Genomic DNA, 18,060 nt, shown 5'->3' with positions numbered 1-18,060 from the left:
CGCGCCGACGTCAAGCTCAACAAAAGTCCGACTGTCCGAAACATGGTAATGCTCTCAAAGTCTACAAACCATTATTCTTCCATATTCATATCCTAAATACTCGTCGCACTTTTGTGCCCCTGATCGATCCCATCGTTTCAATAGACCGGCCTCTGTTGATTTGCGCTTTGTGGCATCAACCCGTCCAAGTCACATTTGACGACCAATACATTCTGGATTTTTCAAATTGATTGACTATTGCACTCAGCGAATAGCCATGAACGAGTCTGATCCCAAAACTTCCCATCCTCTTCCCACGCAGCCCACGTCTCCTCCAGCTACACCTAGTTCAAAGACACAACCCCGCTTCCCGTCGGCTACGAGCCACCCTCCAACACGATACGCAGGTCTGTTTACATATTCAGCCTTCAGTCAATCACAATCGCCTCCTCTCGAGCATATCGAGCCAATAGGCCAAGGCCATCATTTCAACTATACTAGGCCTCAGGCTCAGAATACATCGGCAAGGCGCTCGAGCGTCTCAAGCTTTGCACAGGCTTCAAGTCCAGAGCCGTCAGATGCAGGAACCCAGAACAGTGGCCTTGGCATCCAAAAACCGTTAGATAGGAAAGCATCGCAGGATCAGCTCATCATCGAAGAACTCGCTGATACCACATCTTCATTTGCCAGTGACGTCGAAATCGTGAGGCCAGACAACACGGAGGAGGTCACTAGTGATCATGGACACGATGACAGAGACATTCTTCTGGGAGGGTTTCGGAGGATGAATTGCGGTACAGACGATGAGAATGTGTCAGGTGAGCAGGCGAGAAGATACAGAAGGAAGAAGAAGAGATGGAGCGCAGGCTATTACAAGCGTACACACAGTCAAAGTATAGGTAGCGACACGGACACGGACGACCTCGAAGAATTGAATGCACATGACTTGGGTTGTAGCGCTCGACGACTGCGACGTCGTGTGCGTGGCCCAGGCGACAGGTCATCCCTTACCTTCGAGGAGCTCCCGAGTTTCAACATCCCTGAGGATGAAGAGCCAAACGGGCATGACACGTTCCGCTCATCACCAGCGCTGTTGGATGGCGAGATCGTGCCGTCACTTGAGGCTCTACCATTCTGGGTCCTCGATGACCCTATGATTATCGACTCAGATATAAGTCGTCCTTCCTCAAGGGCGTAAATATACTTTTGTTTGACTGCTATTACTATTTTGTGGCAGAGGATTCTCTTCAATATTGACAACTCCTGTTCTCCTGCATTAGTCTGGATCCTGGTCTGTCCAAATTTTGTCCTCTGGTGCATTAGTGTCGGTCTAAAGCTCATGATCATTGGGTGTCCCAAATGGAAGGCACAATTGATGAAGTGGCTGGAACAGATGGAGCACTTGGAGAGCGAATGCGAGAAACTAGAGTTGCATGGGGTTTGGTCGCTGGACAGCTGCAGACCTTGCATCGGAATCTCAGGTATTCGAAGGTCCTTGGCATTTGCTTATGAACCATATCTATTTTGAGCAGTGCCTGCGCCGCACCAGCTCGCGGCTAAACACAGCACGGCACTCGTGTTTCCGAGGAAGGATACCCCATGAAAATCTTGGATCTGTACCACATGCCAGGGTCAATCTCACCGTACGATAATCTAGATAAGCTAACACCCACGTTTTTCGTGGCTAACCTCTGATGTTGACGAGCTTGGCAAAGGGCTTCGAATTCAGCTTCGCCTCAGCCACTGCGCATAGCTGGACGACTTCTGTCCAATGGGGCGCTTGTGGATAGACGGACTCATGCAAGACGAGAAATGTATAAAGTGACGATGGGATGTACCTAAAAAACTATTATCTACATCACACTCGTCAAGCAAATACACCCACCATCTGTTGTGTCATTGCTCAACGATCTTGTATCACTAGTTCTTACAGTTTGAAACATTTGTTGAGAACTGAAACCAAACATCATAATGTCACCATCTATCACTAAGATCCTGTTCCTAGCCCTTACGGCCTCAATCACTCAAGCGGCACCAGCTTCTTCCTCACTCTCTGCTCGTCAAGCCCCTGCTGGCCCTGATATCCCCTTCCTCGAATCGCTTCAGACAGCCCCTTCCGCCAAGATCCGCTTCCAAAGACTCTTTACCAAAGACCAAAAAGGGTCTGAGCTCCTTGATGCCGAAGCTCTCAAGAAGGCATTGGTTTTCGACTTCAACAATGGTGCTGTTTCAGCTGGTGGCACAGTCAAATCTGCTAACGTCGAGACCTTCCCGGTTCTGACTGATCTCGGCATCTCTGTCACTGTCGCCAACCTTGGTCCCTGTGGTATAAATACCCCGTATGTCTCCGTTCTCCACCGCGCAAACATATACTAATTGTTTACAGACACGTCCATCCTCGTGCTACCGAATTCCTTACTGTTGTAGAGGGGCCAGGTGTCGACGTCGGTATCATTCTCGAGAACGCTATTGTCGGTGCAGGCAAACAGTCTGAGCTCACTGCGAGGGTCGAGAAACTACAAGGCACGGTTTTCCCGGTTGGGTCTATCCACTACCAGTTTAATAACAACTGCGACAACACCACATTCGTCGCTGCCCTCAACAGCGAGGACCCGGGCACTGGTCAGATTGCTCAGAACTTCCTTAACTTGAACGATGAGGTCGTCAAAGCGGTCATTGGCTTCCCCAAATCTCTCGCCGGTGCCGATATTCAGACTATCCGCCAGAACATTCCGGCCAACCTTGCTATTGCTACTGAGGCGTGCTATCAAAAGTGCAAGACCGAAGGCAAGATGCACAGCATTGGCCTCTAAGTAGAATCGATGTAATGTTCTTGACGACGGTGGGCGATTTTCAGATACCATTCCGCATAGCGTTGGCGTATTCAGAATTTCTAGGTCTAGATTAGTATTCTTGCGATGGTCGGTGTTTGTTGTCTATAGGGGCGAAATTGACTGATTTTATTGTTCTTGAAAGCTCGGCCAGGCGTGTTTGTATCCATTTCCAGGCTTCGTGAACCACTACCTGTAATCATACTTGGATGGGTCCACTATAACCTTAGATAATTTACGACGTCTGCTTGGTGTGACGCTACGAAGATTGTGCTTTGTGGAATTCGACATTAGTGTCTTTTGCGGGCGGGAAGGGCGATCGGCGCATATGTTCTACATATCGACACTCGTAAGAATCTAGTCATACGTTCAAGCCTGCATAGATGATAGAATGGCGAAGAAGCGTACAAGGCTACCTATCCGGATTGTGGCTCTCGATATCGAAATTGCGGCGAATCCTCGGCTTCACCTAAAGAACACATACGCAGTACGATTGACGTCGGCGCATTGGGCAGACGGCGCAGATCTCCAATGATGGCAAGCATGATCTAGTCTCGCATTTTCTCTTTATTTGGAGCGTAAATCCAAATCTGTCGCTCTTCGTGTTTCTTACCGCGTCGATTGGCGGACATCATCTCGTGTGCTTCTAATACTCATGCGTGGTTTTCTATAAACATACTCTGAGCAATCATGAAGGCACACACATGGGCTCTGAGCACACGGACAGCGTTTCTCGCTTCTAGTATCCTCGTTCCAACGTCAACCTTAGCACAAACGCCTCCAGTAAACGTAGCCCTGAGAGCTGCTTTCGGCTCTCCTCCATACCTAGTAGAGCTCCTGTGAGACCTCGTACTCGCCCAGAAATGGACAGAGCTGACTGATGTAGCGAGACTGCCGCAGAAGAGAATGTGACAGCCTATTTCCCGATTCTTGATCGCATTGCAGACGGCTATTTCAACACTGTGCAAACGGACGAGGAACTATATACAAGGTTCTTGGGATTACTCGAGGTGGATGGTCATATCACAGAGCCGGAAGCTCTGTCCTCATTCCAGCTGGCACTATCCATACGTTCGGAAGCTCCGCGCATAGAGGCGCATTACCAATATTACAATACCTCTGCAGAACCGTCAGTTCCAGGGGCAGATGGACAGAAGTGTGAAGCCTGGGTGGCTTTTGGTGGGAAGCAGTACTGCTCTCCCTCCTTAGATTCTCCCAAGACGTCTCTGGTGTCTTCTGGGTAAGACGTGTGGCCTGGCATTTCGAGAGTCAAGCTAACCTTGCCCAGGTCCGCACAGTTGCCATTTGATCGTATCCTCGGTGATCCTCTGAACGCTCTCTCGTCCATTCTTTACGTCGACATCACCAGTGAGATATTCTCGCAATTCCACAAAACACTGAGCGCAACCGCAAGGCAAGGGAAAACCTCTTATAGAATACGTCACAAACCCCCTAGTGGGATTTCGAGACCTTTGCTAGTCAGCGGATACGGAGTCGAGCTAGCTCTGAAGAGGACAGACTACATTGTTATCGATGACCGGCAGGAAGGTCGGAGTGACGGGCTTGGGGCCGCGAAAGTCAACATCGAAGCAGATTCCCTGCTTGAGGGGACACATGAGATCCGGGATGTGAAGCCTCTCTCAAAGTCTGAGCTAGAGTCTCTAGGAATAAACGCTGCTAGTTTTGTTCTGGGGAGCAAAGATCCCCTTGACACATTATTGAAGTTGTCCCAGGACTTCCCTAAACACTCTTCAGCCATCAGCGCGCACAATGCATCGCAAGAATTTGTCCAGGAATGGAAAGGAAATCGTGATCTTGCTCTACCAGCTGGCTACAACGTGATTTGGATTAATGGCATTCAAGTCGATCCCCGGAAGGTCGATCCATTCTCCTTGCTCGACCATCTCCGTCGGGAGAGGAAGCTGATCAATGGAGTGCGAAGGCTTGGGTTTAGTGGACCCGAAGCAATAAAATTGCTATCGCACTCTGAAGTTGCACAAACTCACGGCGAAGATGACCCTCAGCGGTATGACTTTAGGGACGCGAATGAAGGCGGAAAGGTGCTTCTATGGCTCAACAACATCGAAAAAGACAAGCGATACGAGGACTGGCCGACTCAACTTACTACGGTCAGTATCAGGGCCTCAATAGAACTATGGAGACTAACTCCAGCAGCTTCTTCAACGGATGTATCCCGGACAGCTGCCACCCTTGAGACGTGATTTGCACAACAGCATTGTTCCCATCGACTTCTCCGCTTCAAAGGATATCAGCCTTGTCCTAGAGACCCTGCGTGGTTTGATTCAGCGCAAGATACCAGTTCAATGGGGCTTGGTCCCCCTTACCACGACCTCCGCAAGTGCCGAACAAGCTCGAGTTGTATATCACCTCTTGGAGACATATGGTCTCAAGACTATGTTATCATATCTAGAAATGGTAAACAGTCCTATGTTTCACCTGATATGAACTGCTGATCAATTCGGATAGGTTGTTTCTAGCAAAAGCTATGGATCTGCGGACAAGTCTGCGTTTCTATCCTCCATTGAAGGCGTTAACATACGCAAGGACCAAACTGCACTGACCTTCGAAGAGCTTCTTGTGGATGAGGAGCTTTCCAAGCGTCTCGAAAGCGCTCGTGGTTATACAAACAGGCTAGCAATATCTGGACCAGAATCCGTTGTGTTTGTGAACGGGGTACCAGTGACTATGGACGATGACTGGCTTCAAAATCTTAGCTCTAGAATCGGTTTAGATTTCAGGAAGATCCAGAGAGGTGTCTTTGAGAAAGTTTTCACGGATGACAGCTGGCTTCCGGAAATCTTCCTATTCCAGGCCGCCTTGAACCGCAACCCACTCATCATACCCAAAGACGAAAGTAGCGTCCGTCTGTTCGATGTCGGAAAGATATGGGAAGATCATGGAGAATTCCTCACAGGTGCACCGCGCATAGCGGTTGAAGACAACGCTGCGAAAGAGAATTGGGCTCAGATGATAGTCATCGCCGACTTTGACAGCGTAGATGGCAGGCGGCTTCTGTCACAGTCGTCTCAGTATCGCTTAAGGGAATCTAACACGAGCGTCGAGACAATATACGTCCACAACCCTTCAGCCGGGTCTTCCGATGAACCACATTGGTCACGTGGGCTCCTAGTCCTTAACAAAGATGGCCGGTCACTCAGACCCATCGAGCTCACAGACTCATTCGCAGGAGATCTCAATGAAGTCAGCAAAGAAGATGCTCAGCGGTTCTGGACTAAGGCACAACCTTTGGTCAAGCTGACAGGACTCCAGCCGGGTGAGCAGGGCGTGCTCGTCAATGGGCGGCTGGTTGGACCTCTTCCCGAAGGTACTGCGTTCTTGAAAGCAGATTTTGAGACAATGATGGATTATGAAGTCAAGAAGCGCATTGGACCTGCAGTTGCAGCTATTTCAAAGCTGGATCTCATTGACCGAATCAAGACACCGTCCGACGCTGCTAAGCTTAGCTCTATTCTTGCGCTCTCATCAAAATCAGACGTGCCTGAAGGTATGTTTGAGACTTCCAACACGGTCAGGACTAGCATATTTGACAAATTCAATTCGACACATTCTGCCATCGTCAACGGAGATGAAGCGAAGGCGACGGTCCAACTGGTCGCGTCAATAGACCCCGCCAGTGAAGTTGCTCAGCGCTGGATCCCGATGATCAAAGTTCTGTCAGAGTTGGATGGTATCCACTTGCGCATCTTCATGAACCCGAAGCCAAGCTTATCCGAGCTCCCAATCAAGCGTTTCTATCGATACGTCCTCGAGTCAAAGCCAATGTTCGAGGTGGACGGGTCTGTTAGTGGTCTCCGTGCATCGTTTTCGGGCATCCCTGCGGAGGCATTGTTGACAATGGGTATGGACGTAGCAGCGTCATGGCTCGTGGCTCCGGAAGAGAGTATCCACGACTTGGATAACATCAAGCTCAGCTCACTAGGCCAGCTAGCATCTATAGATGCACTCTACAAACTAGAACACATCCTCATCGAAGGACATTCTCGAGACCTGACGACAACAGTAGCTCCTCGCGGCGCGCAGCTTGTTCTCGGGACTGCCAAGGACGCTCAAATTGCAGACACTCTCATCATGGCCAATCTTGGGTACTTCCAATTCAAGGCTGTGCCCGGCTTCTATAGCATTTCTCTTCAGAGTGGGCGTAGTCAGGAGGTATTCAAGCTTGAAAGCGCGGGAACTAAAGGATACAACCCTCAGGCTGGAGATGAAACCCCAGAAATTGCGCTGATGAGCTTTCAGGGAGCAACACTGTACCCGCGATTCAGTCGCAACCCCGGCATGGAAGAGGAGGATGTGTTGTCGGGGCCATCTAGCTTTGCAGCCGATCTGGCTGATACAGCTGGTGAAGTTGTTGACACGCTCCTTTCCAAGGTCGGCTTATCAGGCAGCAAGCTAATATCGCAGGGTCTGAAAGGGCTCTCAGACCTGGTCTCGCACAATGGACTAAGTCCTGGAAAGGCCTCCAAGCACGCCGAAATTAACATCTTCTCTGTGGCGAGTGGACATTTGTACGAACGCATGCTCAACATCATGATGCTGAGTGTGATGAAGCACACAAGCCATACGGTCAAGTTCTGGTTCATTGAGCAATTTTTATCACCATCGTTCAAGTCGTTTCTCCCCAACATGGCGGCTGAATACGGGTTTGAGTACGAGATGGTCACGTACAAGTGGCCGCACTGGCTACGAGGGCAGAAGGAGAAGCAGCGCGAGATCTGGGGCTACAAGATACTTTTCCTCGACGTCCTCTTCCCGCTCGACCTGGACAAGGTCATCTTTGTCGACGCAGACCAGATTGTGCGAACGGACATGTACGAACTAGTGAAGCATGACTTGCAAGGGGCACCTTATGGATTCACGCCCATGTGCGACAGTCGCACAGAGATGGAGGGGTACCGGTTCTGGAAGGTGGGCTACTGGAAAAGCTTCCTCCGCGGGTTGCCCTACCACATCAGCGCTCTCTACGTGGTCGACCTGAAGCAATTCAGACAGATGGCTGCTGGCGATCGACTACGCCAGCAGTATCATCAGCTGTCAGCGGACCCCAACAGTCTGAGCAATCTAGACCAGGACCTGCCCAACAACATGCAGACCATGCTTCCCATCCATAGTCTGCCGCAAGAGTGGCTCTGGTGTGAGACATGGTGCAGCGATGCAAGCCTCAAGGAAGCGAAGACAATTGACCTGTGCAACAACCCAGAGACAAAGGAGCCCAAGCTGGACCGCGCAAGAAGACAGGTACCGGAATGGACAGTGTACGACGACGAGATTGCAGCATTGGCGAAACGGGTGCAAGGGGAGAGAGTGACGCTGAAGAGCGAGCAGGAGCTGGAGAATGAACGGGAGTTTATTGAGAAGGCAGCGGAGCGGAAGCGGGATGAGCTGTAGGAGATGAGATGGATGTACATATACATGGAGAGAGAGAGAAACGTGGGTAGGTAGGTAGGTACGCAGGTAGAGATTTCCCTCGGAAGATAGAATAGAATAGCCGAGAGGCGTGTCACGCAGCAGCATATTGGAAGCACGAGGTCTTTTTCATGGGAGTAAGATGCAAGACTACGTGATGGGACGGCAGCATCGCGGATACGATGTGGTATGCGTGTCTTGGCTGATCAGTTGCTGGGTGGGTGAGTTGTAGCTACTAAGGTATAGCTTGGGTAAACAAAGGGAAGGAAGGGTGAATGAATGAACAAGTAGAAGTAAAGCGAAACAAAAAACGCATGACGACTTCGTTCTCATATCGCGCGCTCCAAACTCACAGTGTAATTAATCGGTTCGAATGAATGAAGATGGCATGCCATCAAGCATCCAAGCACTCGGCTCACGAGACTAACTAATTAATCAAATCCCATGTCTGTTCCTTTCCTGTTCACATACGTAATCATTATCTCTCGGGGTGACGAACGGATGCAGGTGATGACGGAAATGGATCATACAATAATTAAGTATGGTCATTTTAAAACAGCACACCACCACTACTACTATCATCGCCATCATCAATCAGCAGATGGATATCTTGCTCCTCACTCCTCAGGTGGCCCTTTGTATTGGGTTGGTTGGCACATGACTGGCTGGCTGGACAGCTGAGCATGATGGTTCTCGTTGATGCTACCCTTTCGGCTTCTTGGTCTATTACTGTTCAGCGCTGCTGGCCTGACTGGCCTGAGTGAGTGATTTTTGACTATGTAGATGGCATAAGGTGTAGGTAGGTTTTTGGTGGCATTATAGCATAACATACACTTTTGTTATGTCTCACTCACTCACTCACTCACTCACACAGCAGCTCAGCCCCCACCTACCTAGAAGGTCCACCAGCTAAGGGAAACTGAGCCTCCACGCCCGAGCATGCCAGCAAGCCAGCAAGCCACCCGGCGCCACCACGAACACCCAAGGACGCAACCGCAGCATTACATGGCGGCCTCGAGACGTGGGAATCTCATCCGCACATCAATATGCCATGAATGAATGGCCGTTTAAACATACCACACCCGACAAGGGAAACAACGAAATTAATCGTCAGACCATTTACTCGCCCAGCCATCCTTGGCCAGGGACAAGGAGGGAGGCAACAAGGGGGGGACCTTTTTTCTCTATGAATTTTCGTTTCGTTTCGTTTCGCTTCCAGTAGGATGGATGGATGGATAGTGTAGCTGGTCGTAGGTCCACTTTCTGGCCGATCTACAGCCGCAGCCAGGGGGGCGTGCGTTGCCCAGATACTCTCTAAGTCTCTATCAATCAATCATTTATCAAGGAGTGGGTCAACGTCAACGGCTGGTGGTGCTAGCTAGGTGTGTGGTGTTTTCTTTGTTGACTGCACCTCACACCTCAGCCTGTTGTTTCCATTGTCGTTTCGACTTTGTCTTTTGACTTTTGACTTTTGCCACGTTCCTGTTTTTCGCGTTTTGTGTGCGTGTGTGTATGTGAGCTCTCACAGTCTCTGATCGCTACGCCTCGCGGACGGACGGGATGAATGAGGTCGCAGTGAGGTGTCTCCTTGCACGCCGGATGGATGCAGATGGCGCGTGTGATGAAGCGGTGCTATTGGCTGAAGAGCTGGTTAGTAGATGAGATGCAGGAGTATGTATGTATTTATACATAGATCGTGTCGCAGCGCAGAGGGCGACAGGTAGGGCGTGCGTGTGCGTGTGCGTGCAACGTTACGTGCACAGTGCGGAATGTGAATGGTAGGTTAGTTACTGGGTAGGTAGCATCGTCAGGCGAGAATGGCGAGAATGGCCAGTTGACCACCCCCTAAAAGCCTACTGTAAGAAGCCTAAACCTAAGCCTAAGCCGCCCACCCCTCCCCCCCAAAATTTAGGCTGGTGGGCCCCTAAATCAGCGGCTGGAGCCAACCAGTTCAAGGCCTGCAAGGTGCAAAGTGGAGTTGCCAGGGTCCTTGCTATTCTTATTGTTGTATGTATCATTCATTGTCAGTCGGTACACACATCGTTCACTGCTCACCCAAGCTAATTTCGTGTTCGTGTCGCGCCAAACCTGTCCTTTCACTTAACTCTACTCATTCTCTCATTCTCTAAATAACTATCACTTTTACTGTCAAAGCTTTTCCTTAGTGAATGTCCGTCCCTCCCAATTCTTATATTGCCTCTTCTTCCGCATCCCCAGACTTCTTCTGGTGGCCCTTTGCTTCTACCTTCTCCACACCTTCCACCTAAAGCTCTCGCCATGCTTTACCGTCCTTCGCTCCGTCTGCTGTCCGCCACAGCCTTACTGGCCACCCTCTCCTCTGCCGTCAAGGTCAACCCTCTTCCAGCTCCTCGAGAAATCACCTGGGGTTCTGCTGGCCCTATCGCCATCGGCGAGCTTTCCCTCACCGGCGCTGACTCCGACTCCGCAAACGCGCAGCTGGTTACTGACGCGTTCGCCCGCTCGTGGAAAGCTATCAAAGACCTGAAATACTACCCTCAAGCCACCGAGGCCCCCATTCCTACATACGCTGAGTTTCCTGGTGCAACTCAGATCCCATGGAAGCCCGCCGCTCCAGCCTCGAAACAGAAGCGCACAACTCCTCTCAGCGAGGTTCATTTGAAGGTCGAGGACTGGGACGCTGACCTCCAGCAGGGCGTCAACGAGTCCTACGTTCTCTCGATTGGCGATGGAGGTCACACCATTGACATCACCTCCTCGACTGCCTGGGGTGCTCTGCATGCTTTCACCACTCTGCAACAGCTCGTCATTTACGAGAATAATGCCTTCTCCATCGAACAGCCTGTCACGATCAAAGACGAGCCAATGTACCCATTCCGCGGTATCATGGTGGATACCGGCCGTAATTACATTAGCACCGACAAGCTCAAGGAGCAGATTGACGGCCTCTCGCTCTCAAAGATGAATGTTCTTCACTGGCACCTTGACGATACCCAGTCATGGCCAGTCGAGCTCAAGACCTACCCCCAGATGACCAAGGACGCCTATTCCGCACGTGAAGTCTACACTCAGGACTGCATCAAAGACATTATCCAATACGGCCGCGCACGTGGTGTGCGTATCATCCCAGAAGTCGACATGCCAGGCCACGCCTACTCGGGCTGGCGCCAGGTTGACGAGAGCATCATCTCTTGCGGTGACTCCTGGTGGTCAAATGACCTTTGGTCCTACCACACCGCTGTTCAGCCAAACCCGGGTCAGCTTGACATTATCAACGACAAGACATACGAGGTTGTAGAGAAGGTGTACAAAGAGCTTGCTGGTGTGTTCACGGACCATGTCTTCCACGTTGGTGGTGACGAGATTCAAAAGGGCTGCTACAACTTCTCCGAGCCCATCACCAAGTGGTTTGCCGACAACAGCTCCCGTACCTACAATGATCTTGTTCAATACTGGGTCGACAAGACCTGGCCGTTCTTCATGGACTCCACCGACCGCAAGCTGATGCTGTGGGAAGATGTCGTCATTTCTGGCGAGCACGCTAACATCGACCCCAAAAACATCATCCTGCAATCATGGAACGGTGACGTTGTGAACATTAAGAACCTCACCAACCGCGGCTACGATGTCGTCGTTTCCTCGTCCAACTGGTTCTATCTCGACTGCGGCAACGGCGGTTATGTTTCCAACGACAACCGCTACAATACCCAGATTAATGCCAATCTCGAGGATGGAGTTCCCAACTTCAACTATGGCGGTATTGGCGGTTCCTGGTGTGCTCCCTTCAAGACCTGGCAGCGCATCTACAACTATGACTTTACCGAAGGTCTGACTGATGATGAGAAGTCGCATGTCATTGGTGCCTCTGCGCCCCTGTGGACTGAACAGGTTGACGACACTATTATCAGCCAGAAAGTGTGGCCTCGCGCCGCTGCTCTGGCCGAACTGGTGTGGTCCGGCAACAGGAATGGCGAGGGCAAGAAGCGCACAACCGAGTTGACGCAGCGCATCAACAACTTCCGCGAGTACCTCGTTGCGAGCGGTGTGATGGCCGCGCCCCTGATGCCAAAGTACTGTCTGCAAAACCCACATTCGTGCGATCTCAACTGGGACCAGGATGCCTTGAACAAGCTTCCGGGCGCTCCTTGAAGATATATTTTTGCTTTCCCTCTTGATACGGGCGTCCTTTTTTTCGTGGGGGACAATGTGCTTGGAAAGCCTTTTTTAGAAATACTGAAAACAAGACGAGAAATCATACCGTGGCTGTGGCTAGGACAAGCTGCGGCTGGTCAAAGAAGATCGAAGAGAGAAAGTGTATGTGTGACATCTAAGGAGGATAAAGGGATTTTATCATGATACTCGTCCGTCCATGAAGACGACGAGTACAGGTTCGAGTGTACATATTATATACCCCCATGAGTTGCCCAACGTTGTGTGTGTGTGTGTGTGTGTGTGTGTGTGTGTGTGTCTCCGTCACGTTTGTGATCTCTTCCTGTGTTCATATCACATTGACTGACAATAAATCAACATATTATTTGCGAAAAGTGTAGAAAAGAGAGATATATCTACAACAAGATAAGCTACGATGTTGTTATAAACATAAGAATATAAAATTAGTTGTCAGAACGAGGGCGAGGGGAGGGCATAACGTGCGTGTCTAAGGCATGCAGTCGAGAAGTTCCACAAGGACAAGTCGGGAACGACTTGCCGGTTTTGAAAAGATGAATGGGTTGTCATTGGCTAATGAATTATCATTCAGAAGCCTTGTTTGTGAGGCCACAGGACTGGTAAGGTAAAAAGTACTAGTGTGCCAAGATTTCGACTCCACTTTAACTTTTCTGTCAATTCTTCATGTCTACTAATACCCAGGTAATATTCAACCACGCATTCAGGAAGACACACAGCACACAACACCACGCACCATGACAGCCCTTCAGAAACCCCCTCAAAGCCTCAGTACTCTCCTCACGTCCCTCACTACCTCCCTCAACGACGCCCTCGAATGTCTCCCCCAAACCACCACCAACGGCAATAACGAAGCTGCCGCGCGCCAAACCTTCACAACACCACCCGAACATGGCATATCCCTCCTCGACACCAAAAACGAGCTATTCCTCGAGTATCTGCGCAACTTTGTCTTTCTCATGCTTGTCAAAATTCGCCGACTTCGTGGTGGCAGCATAGCACAAGCAACCACAGATGAAGAAGATAATGATGTTGGCGCAGACAACCTCCAGCAAGATATCGTCAAACACCTCGTCCGTCTGCGTGTCTATCTCGAAAAGGGCGTGCGGCCGCTGGAGGGCAGGTTGAAGTATCAGGTTGATAAAGTCGTCCGGGCGGCTGAGGATGCGGAGCGGGGGAAAGGCGCGAATGGACTGGTCAAGGAGACACAGACAGCACAAGCACAAGGAGAGTCTGGAGATGATAGCGATGGCTCAGATGACAGCGATTCAGACGGCAGCGGCTCAGACAACGACTCCTCAGACGACGCTGCATCCGCCACAGACAACCACGACAACGACAACGACACCACCACAATCGACGACCTCTCCTACCGCCCCAACCCCTCCGCATTCCGCCGCCCATCATCATCCATCACCACCCAAACACCCGCCCAACCAACCTCACGCAAATCCCGCGCCTCACCCACACCCGACACAGGCATATACCGCCCACCACGCATCAACCCAACCGCCATGCCCTCCTCCACCAACACCCTATCCACCACAACCCCCAAATCCACCACCACCACCACCCGCCGCCCCCAAAAATCAAACACCCTAGACGAATACATCACCCACGAGCTCTCCACCGCCCCACTCGCCGAGCCCTCCATCGGCAGCACAATAGTCTCAGGCGGCAGACGCATGGCCTCGGACCGCGAGCGCCGCGAAGACGCCGAGCGCCGCGCCTACGAAGAATCAAACCTCGTCCGCCTGCCGGCTTTGAGCAAGAAGGAGTTGGCGCAGCGCAACAACGCGCGCGGCGGGCACGCGGGCCAGTTTGGCGGCGAGGACTTCCGGAGTATTGGGGAGAGCGTCAGTCGGATTGGGGAGATGACAAAGGGGGCTGGGAAGAGAGGTAGTAAGGGGGCCTTGGATCGGAGCCGGAAGAGGGCGCGTGAGACGGTTGATGGGGTGAGGGGCAGTGGGGTGCAGGGCGGGGAGATGTTTGAGCGGAAGAAGAGGAAGTTTTTTGGCAAGGGGAGGTAAATGAATGCATTTTGTGTGAGTCTGTGTGAGAGGCTCTGTATGTGTGATACCCGAGATTGTGTTACTGTACCACCAATAGAGATAGAAAGAGGGTATATTTCGTCGTGCCGTGCTTACCACGACATCAAAAAAAAAAGACTAAGCAATACAGCCAGAGATCCACCACTACCAAACGTGCTCTGTCCCCTCTCCCCTCTTCCCCAGACTTAAAGACCGTCGCAGTAACAGGAAGGATAGTACAAACCCCAAAGTCCCCAAAGTCAAGTCGCAGTCAGTCGCAAAACAACAAAACCAAAAACAAAGCTAGTACGGCGAATCAACCACCTCATTCCTCCCCAACCTGCCACTCTTCCGCGGAGTGCGCAGCCCGGGCCCCGCAATACTCTCTCTCGTCGGCCTCTGCAGCGCCCTCTTCGCCACCATGTTGACCTCGTTCGGCAGTGCCACAATCAGGTTCTTGTCGGATCCATACTTGAAGTTATCCGCCTTGACCTCCTCCGAGTATCGCTTGATCGAGTACGGATCCTTGCGGCCGGCCATGACCTTCTTGAGTGACCAGGAGATGATGAAGGGCCCAGTCGCGGTGATGATGGTAGTCTCGTCGCTGTCCACACCAGCGTTGAAGTGCGCTGGCGTGAAGCTGATGGGGACCTTGGTCTCATGCTGGAATTGCGCTACGTGAGAGGGTGTGAGAGCGAGGCGCTTGGGCTGTGGTTTGGAGTCTTTCGCAAACGACTTCTCGAACCCGAGTTTCCCTTCGTTCTTGCCCGATTTCTGCTCTGCATCGATAAGTAACAGATACGTGCGCGTAGTCGCGAGGATCCAGCGACCGTCGGCGGAGACGTCGACGCCGATGATGGGGTCCCCAAGAGCTGGGATCTCGGTCTTTGCACGGATGCCCAGCCGGTCGAAAAGGCGAATGCTACCCTTGTTGGATGCTGCGGCGACGTATCCTTGCTTGGTTGTAGCTGCTGCAGAGAAGTCTACGTTGCTTGCGTAGCCTTGTTTTTCGCTCTCAACGAGCTTATTTCCAGCCAGACGAGGGTCCACACGGAAGAGAGCATTATTGGACAGACCAAGGAATGTTTGTTCGCCACTCATTTGAGCAAATTTCTAACGAGTGTATTATTAGTACATGTAACATGCTCGAATACTCGGAGACTTACACTCTCAGGGGCAAATATTTTGACCGGAATGTCATCGTGGACCTTCCACTCGTCAACGACCTTCCCGTACTCTAGATCCATCTTGTAAAGTGAATTCGGATTGTCTGCGTTCTGCAAGATCATATTCTGGTCCTCTTGATGCAGCATGACTTTTGTGGGACTGAATAGCTTGCCTTTGGGCGTCGCGACCTTGGAGATGTTCGTGGTGAACTGAAGATGATTGTCGGGAGTGTGTTTGAACACACCAATCTTGGAGCCACGCACGACGAATGACCGATCATGCTTATAGCCCACGGCAAGCTGTGAATTGACGTTTCCATCCTTATCGCGGACCTCCACATCGTCTTCCGACTCGTCACTGTCGTAGTGTTCCGATTGCTGAGCGGTACTATCATCCTCGCTTTCGTCGTACTCATCTTCGTCCTCTTCCTCGATAGTTGGAGCGTCTTCCATTGTGAGATCATTAAAGGCATCCAGAACATAATCCTGGTCAGTCTTGGTAGCCTTGCCCCATTTCATCTCATGGAGGTGCTCCCACAACGCTTGCATCAATCCTTCCTGGAACATTTCCATGATCTCTGTCTCCTTGAATTTCAACAGCCATGAGTACGCCGAGCCATCCTCGTCATATTGATTGAAGATGAAAGACTTGTATTCAAAGTTGAACACAGGGTTGATGTCTGGTATGATAGCTTGCCCAAGCCAGTCATTCTTGCCCTTAATCTGAAGCCAGTATTTCCAATTGCCGAGGTCAGTGACCAAGGCTGTCACTCCCGCATCCTGGAGCAAGAATTCACCGCTCTCTAAATTGAACAACCACAGCTCGGCTGCACTCTCCGCGAGTGTCTCCCTCGCCTCAGGATGAACTATAACCGCTGAAGGCCCCGGGGCTGCCAGAGCTACGGCCTCTTTCCCTTTCGGCGTTGCCGTCACAGCTGTCTTTCTCGCCATATTATCATGCGCAGACCAAGCGAGGACTTTCGAACCGTCACGATCTATCGACGGCGATGCGAGTGGTGTAGTGATCACACTGCCAGCGTCTGGTATCGTCGATTCCGAGGCCCTAAACTCTTCAAGTTCTCCGTTCGTTGCTTGCTCGTGTGGCTTGCGATATTTGCGCTCGAACTGACACTGCAGTGCAATCAACTCAAAAGTCTCGACGGTCGAGGCAGGTGTGCTGTGATCGCAGACAAACTCCCAAAGATCGCCCTCGTCACCACTGAGGTCTCTCCAGGCAAAGACTTTCTCGCCCGTGTCTCTGATTTCTGTGCGAAACTGAAGTTCTTCGTCGAGCAAAAAAGTCTTCTCGTCTCGGTCTGCAGTGAGCGCTTCGATTTCTGCGTCTTCTCCTTGTTCTTCGGCAAGAAGCTCTTCCTCGCCCTCCTCGTAAACCCTCTGTACGTTCAGCTGATACTGATATTGTTGACCTGTCCGACGAATGGAGGTGGTCGAGTCTTTAAAGATAAGTTCAGAGTAGCCCTTTACAGAAAGTGGTCGAACGAGGAACAGTTGGCCTTGTGGGACGTCTATGATAGATTCTTTTGAACTGTCACCAAAGAGGTATTTGCTGACTGACAGGAACGTTAGCAGGCACAGAAACGGTAAATTATGGAGACCTGACCATTTCGGAGCATGAACATACTTGCTAAGCAGCCAGTCTAGGATGTAGTAGAGAGCTGGTGATCGTTCGCGGCGACCCAGAGGCCGTGAAACGTTGTTTTGTTGATAGTGGGGTTAGTCGCGCTATGTCATATGAGCTTGTTGCGGCCGTGCTTGACTAGTGGCTGCAGGTGCGGTCGTCGACTGCCTGCCAGACTGCCAGTGTGTTCTTGGCGCGCTGGTGTCATACCATAGTAGATAGATAGATACTCATCTCCGGAAACCTCACCCCAACAGTTTGAGTCTCGGTGTGTTTCTCTCGAAATAGTGCAATTTGCTTGCTTGGGCATAGACATCGAAATCCCGTGCACATCAGCTACTTGACGTTACCACAACTGTCACAATCATTCAAAGGTGGTCTTGGATACAGTGTCAATTGCCATGATCCCATAAGCTGTCATCAGGATCGCGTACGCTGAATCGCGAACACTGCGAAGGAGCCTAAGCATATCCTAACTTCCCCTAAATACGGACCTCGACATTGGCCTTTGCAGTTCCCGCCAAAGCGATCGTGTTCAATTCGGCCATTCCACCTCCCGTGCCAGCATGGCTTTCAGTCCATCGCGATCAATTTTCAAGCCCAGGGGTTATCTTTTTCCTTTAGTACGCCAAGTCCGTGCCCTATAATCGCCTGGTCCATTCCGGGACGCCGATAACAAAAATACAAATAATATGTTCCCCTCCCACCCCCAAAAAAAAGCAAACCCAAAAGTGACACCCTTCGTGGGCGTAAGAACTACCGATGAGGTAGCCTCGGACGTAAGATGCATGAGCGCAAAAAGCGAC

General features: G+C 51.1%; 6 protein-coding genes across 6 annotated transcripts; 5 read left to right on the top strand and 1 right to left on the bottom strand.

The window, feature by feature from the left end:
• Nucleotides 1-74: 74 nt before the first annotated feature.
• Nucleotides 75-1,294, top strand: EJ05DRAFT_317836 (uncharacterized protein). The gene has a single exon (XM_033740737.1). It carries the CDS (start codon nt 257-259, stop codon nt 1,175-1,177), a length of 921 nt encoding a protein of 306 aa, XP_033602436.1. The 5' UTR covers nt 75-256; the 3' UTR covers nt 1,178-1,294.
• Nucleotides 1,295-1,791: 497 nt separating this feature from the next.
• On the top strand, nt 1,792-2,946 carry EJ05DRAFT_317844 (RmlC-like cupin). The gene is made up of 2 exons (XM_033740738.1): nt 1,792-2,318; nt 2,366-2,946. The coding sequence occupies exons 1-2, from the start codon at nt 1,951-1,953 to the stop codon at nt 2,790-2,792; spliced, it is 795 nt and encodes a 264-aa protein (XP_033602435.1). The 5' UTR covers nt 1,792-1,950; the 3' UTR covers nt 2,793-2,946.
• A 356-nt stretch (nt 2,947-3,302) lies between these two features.
• Nucleotides 3,303-8,579, top strand: EJ05DRAFT_475007 (UDP-glucose:glyco protein glucosyltransferas-like protein). The gene is made up of 5 exons (XM_033743712.1): nt 3,303-3,649; nt 3,697-4,050; nt 4,099-4,939; nt 4,986-5,246; nt 5,298-8,579. The coding sequence occupies exons 1-5, from the start codon at nt 3,501-3,503 to the stop codon at nt 8,235-8,237; spliced, it is 4,545 nt and encodes a 1,514-aa protein (XP_033602434.1). The 5' UTR covers nt 3,303-3,500; the 3' UTR covers nt 8,238-8,579.
• A 1,693-nt stretch (nt 8,580-10,272) lies between these two features.
• Nucleotides 10,273-12,579, top strand: EJ05DRAFT_475006 (beta-N-acetylhexosaminidase). Its single transcript, XM_033743711.1, has one exon. The coding sequence runs from the start codon at nt 10,533-10,535 to the stop codon at nt 12,381-12,383; it is 1,851 nt and encodes a 616-aa protein (XP_033602433.1). The 5' UTR covers nt 10,273-10,532; the 3' UTR covers nt 12,384-12,579.
• Nucleotides 12,580-13,107: 528 nt separating this feature from the next.
• Nucleotides 13,108-14,449, top strand: EJ05DRAFT_537164 (uncharacterized protein; the record flags this gene model as incomplete). Its single annotated transcript, XM_033749362.1, has 1 exon — nt 13,108-14,449. Exon 1 carries the CDS (start codon nt 13,157-13,159, stop codon nt 14,447-14,449), a length of 1,293 nt encoding a protein of 430 aa, XP_033602432.1. The 5' UTR covers nt 13,108-13,156.
• On the bottom strand, nt 14,449-17,360 carry EJ05DRAFT_463362 (vacuolar import and degradation protein). The gene is made up of 3 exons (XM_033742713.1): nt 17,237-17,360; nt 15,616-17,186; nt 14,449-15,562 (listed from the first exon to the last, which is right to left on the bottom strand). The coding sequence occupies exons 1-3, from the start codon at nt 17,253-17,255 to the stop codon at nt 14,753-14,755; spliced, it is 2,400 nt and encodes a 799-aa protein (XP_033602431.1). The 5' UTR covers nt 17,256-17,360; the 3' UTR covers nt 14,449-14,752.
• Nucleotides 17,361-18,060: the final 700 nt, after the last annotated feature.

Source organism: Pseudovirgaria hyperparasitica, assembly GCF_010093815.1.
Source record: "Pseudovirgaria hyperparasitica strain CBS 121739 unplaced genomic scaffold EJ05scaffold_5, whole genome shotgun sequence".
Taxonomy (NCBI): Eukaryota; Fungi; Ascomycota; class Dothideomycetes; order Acrospermales; family Acrospermaceae; genus Pseudovirgaria; species Pseudovirgaria hyperparasitica.
The sequence above is the reverse complement of the archived record's forward strand: the minus strand, read 5'-3'. Positions and strand labels throughout refer to the sequence as shown.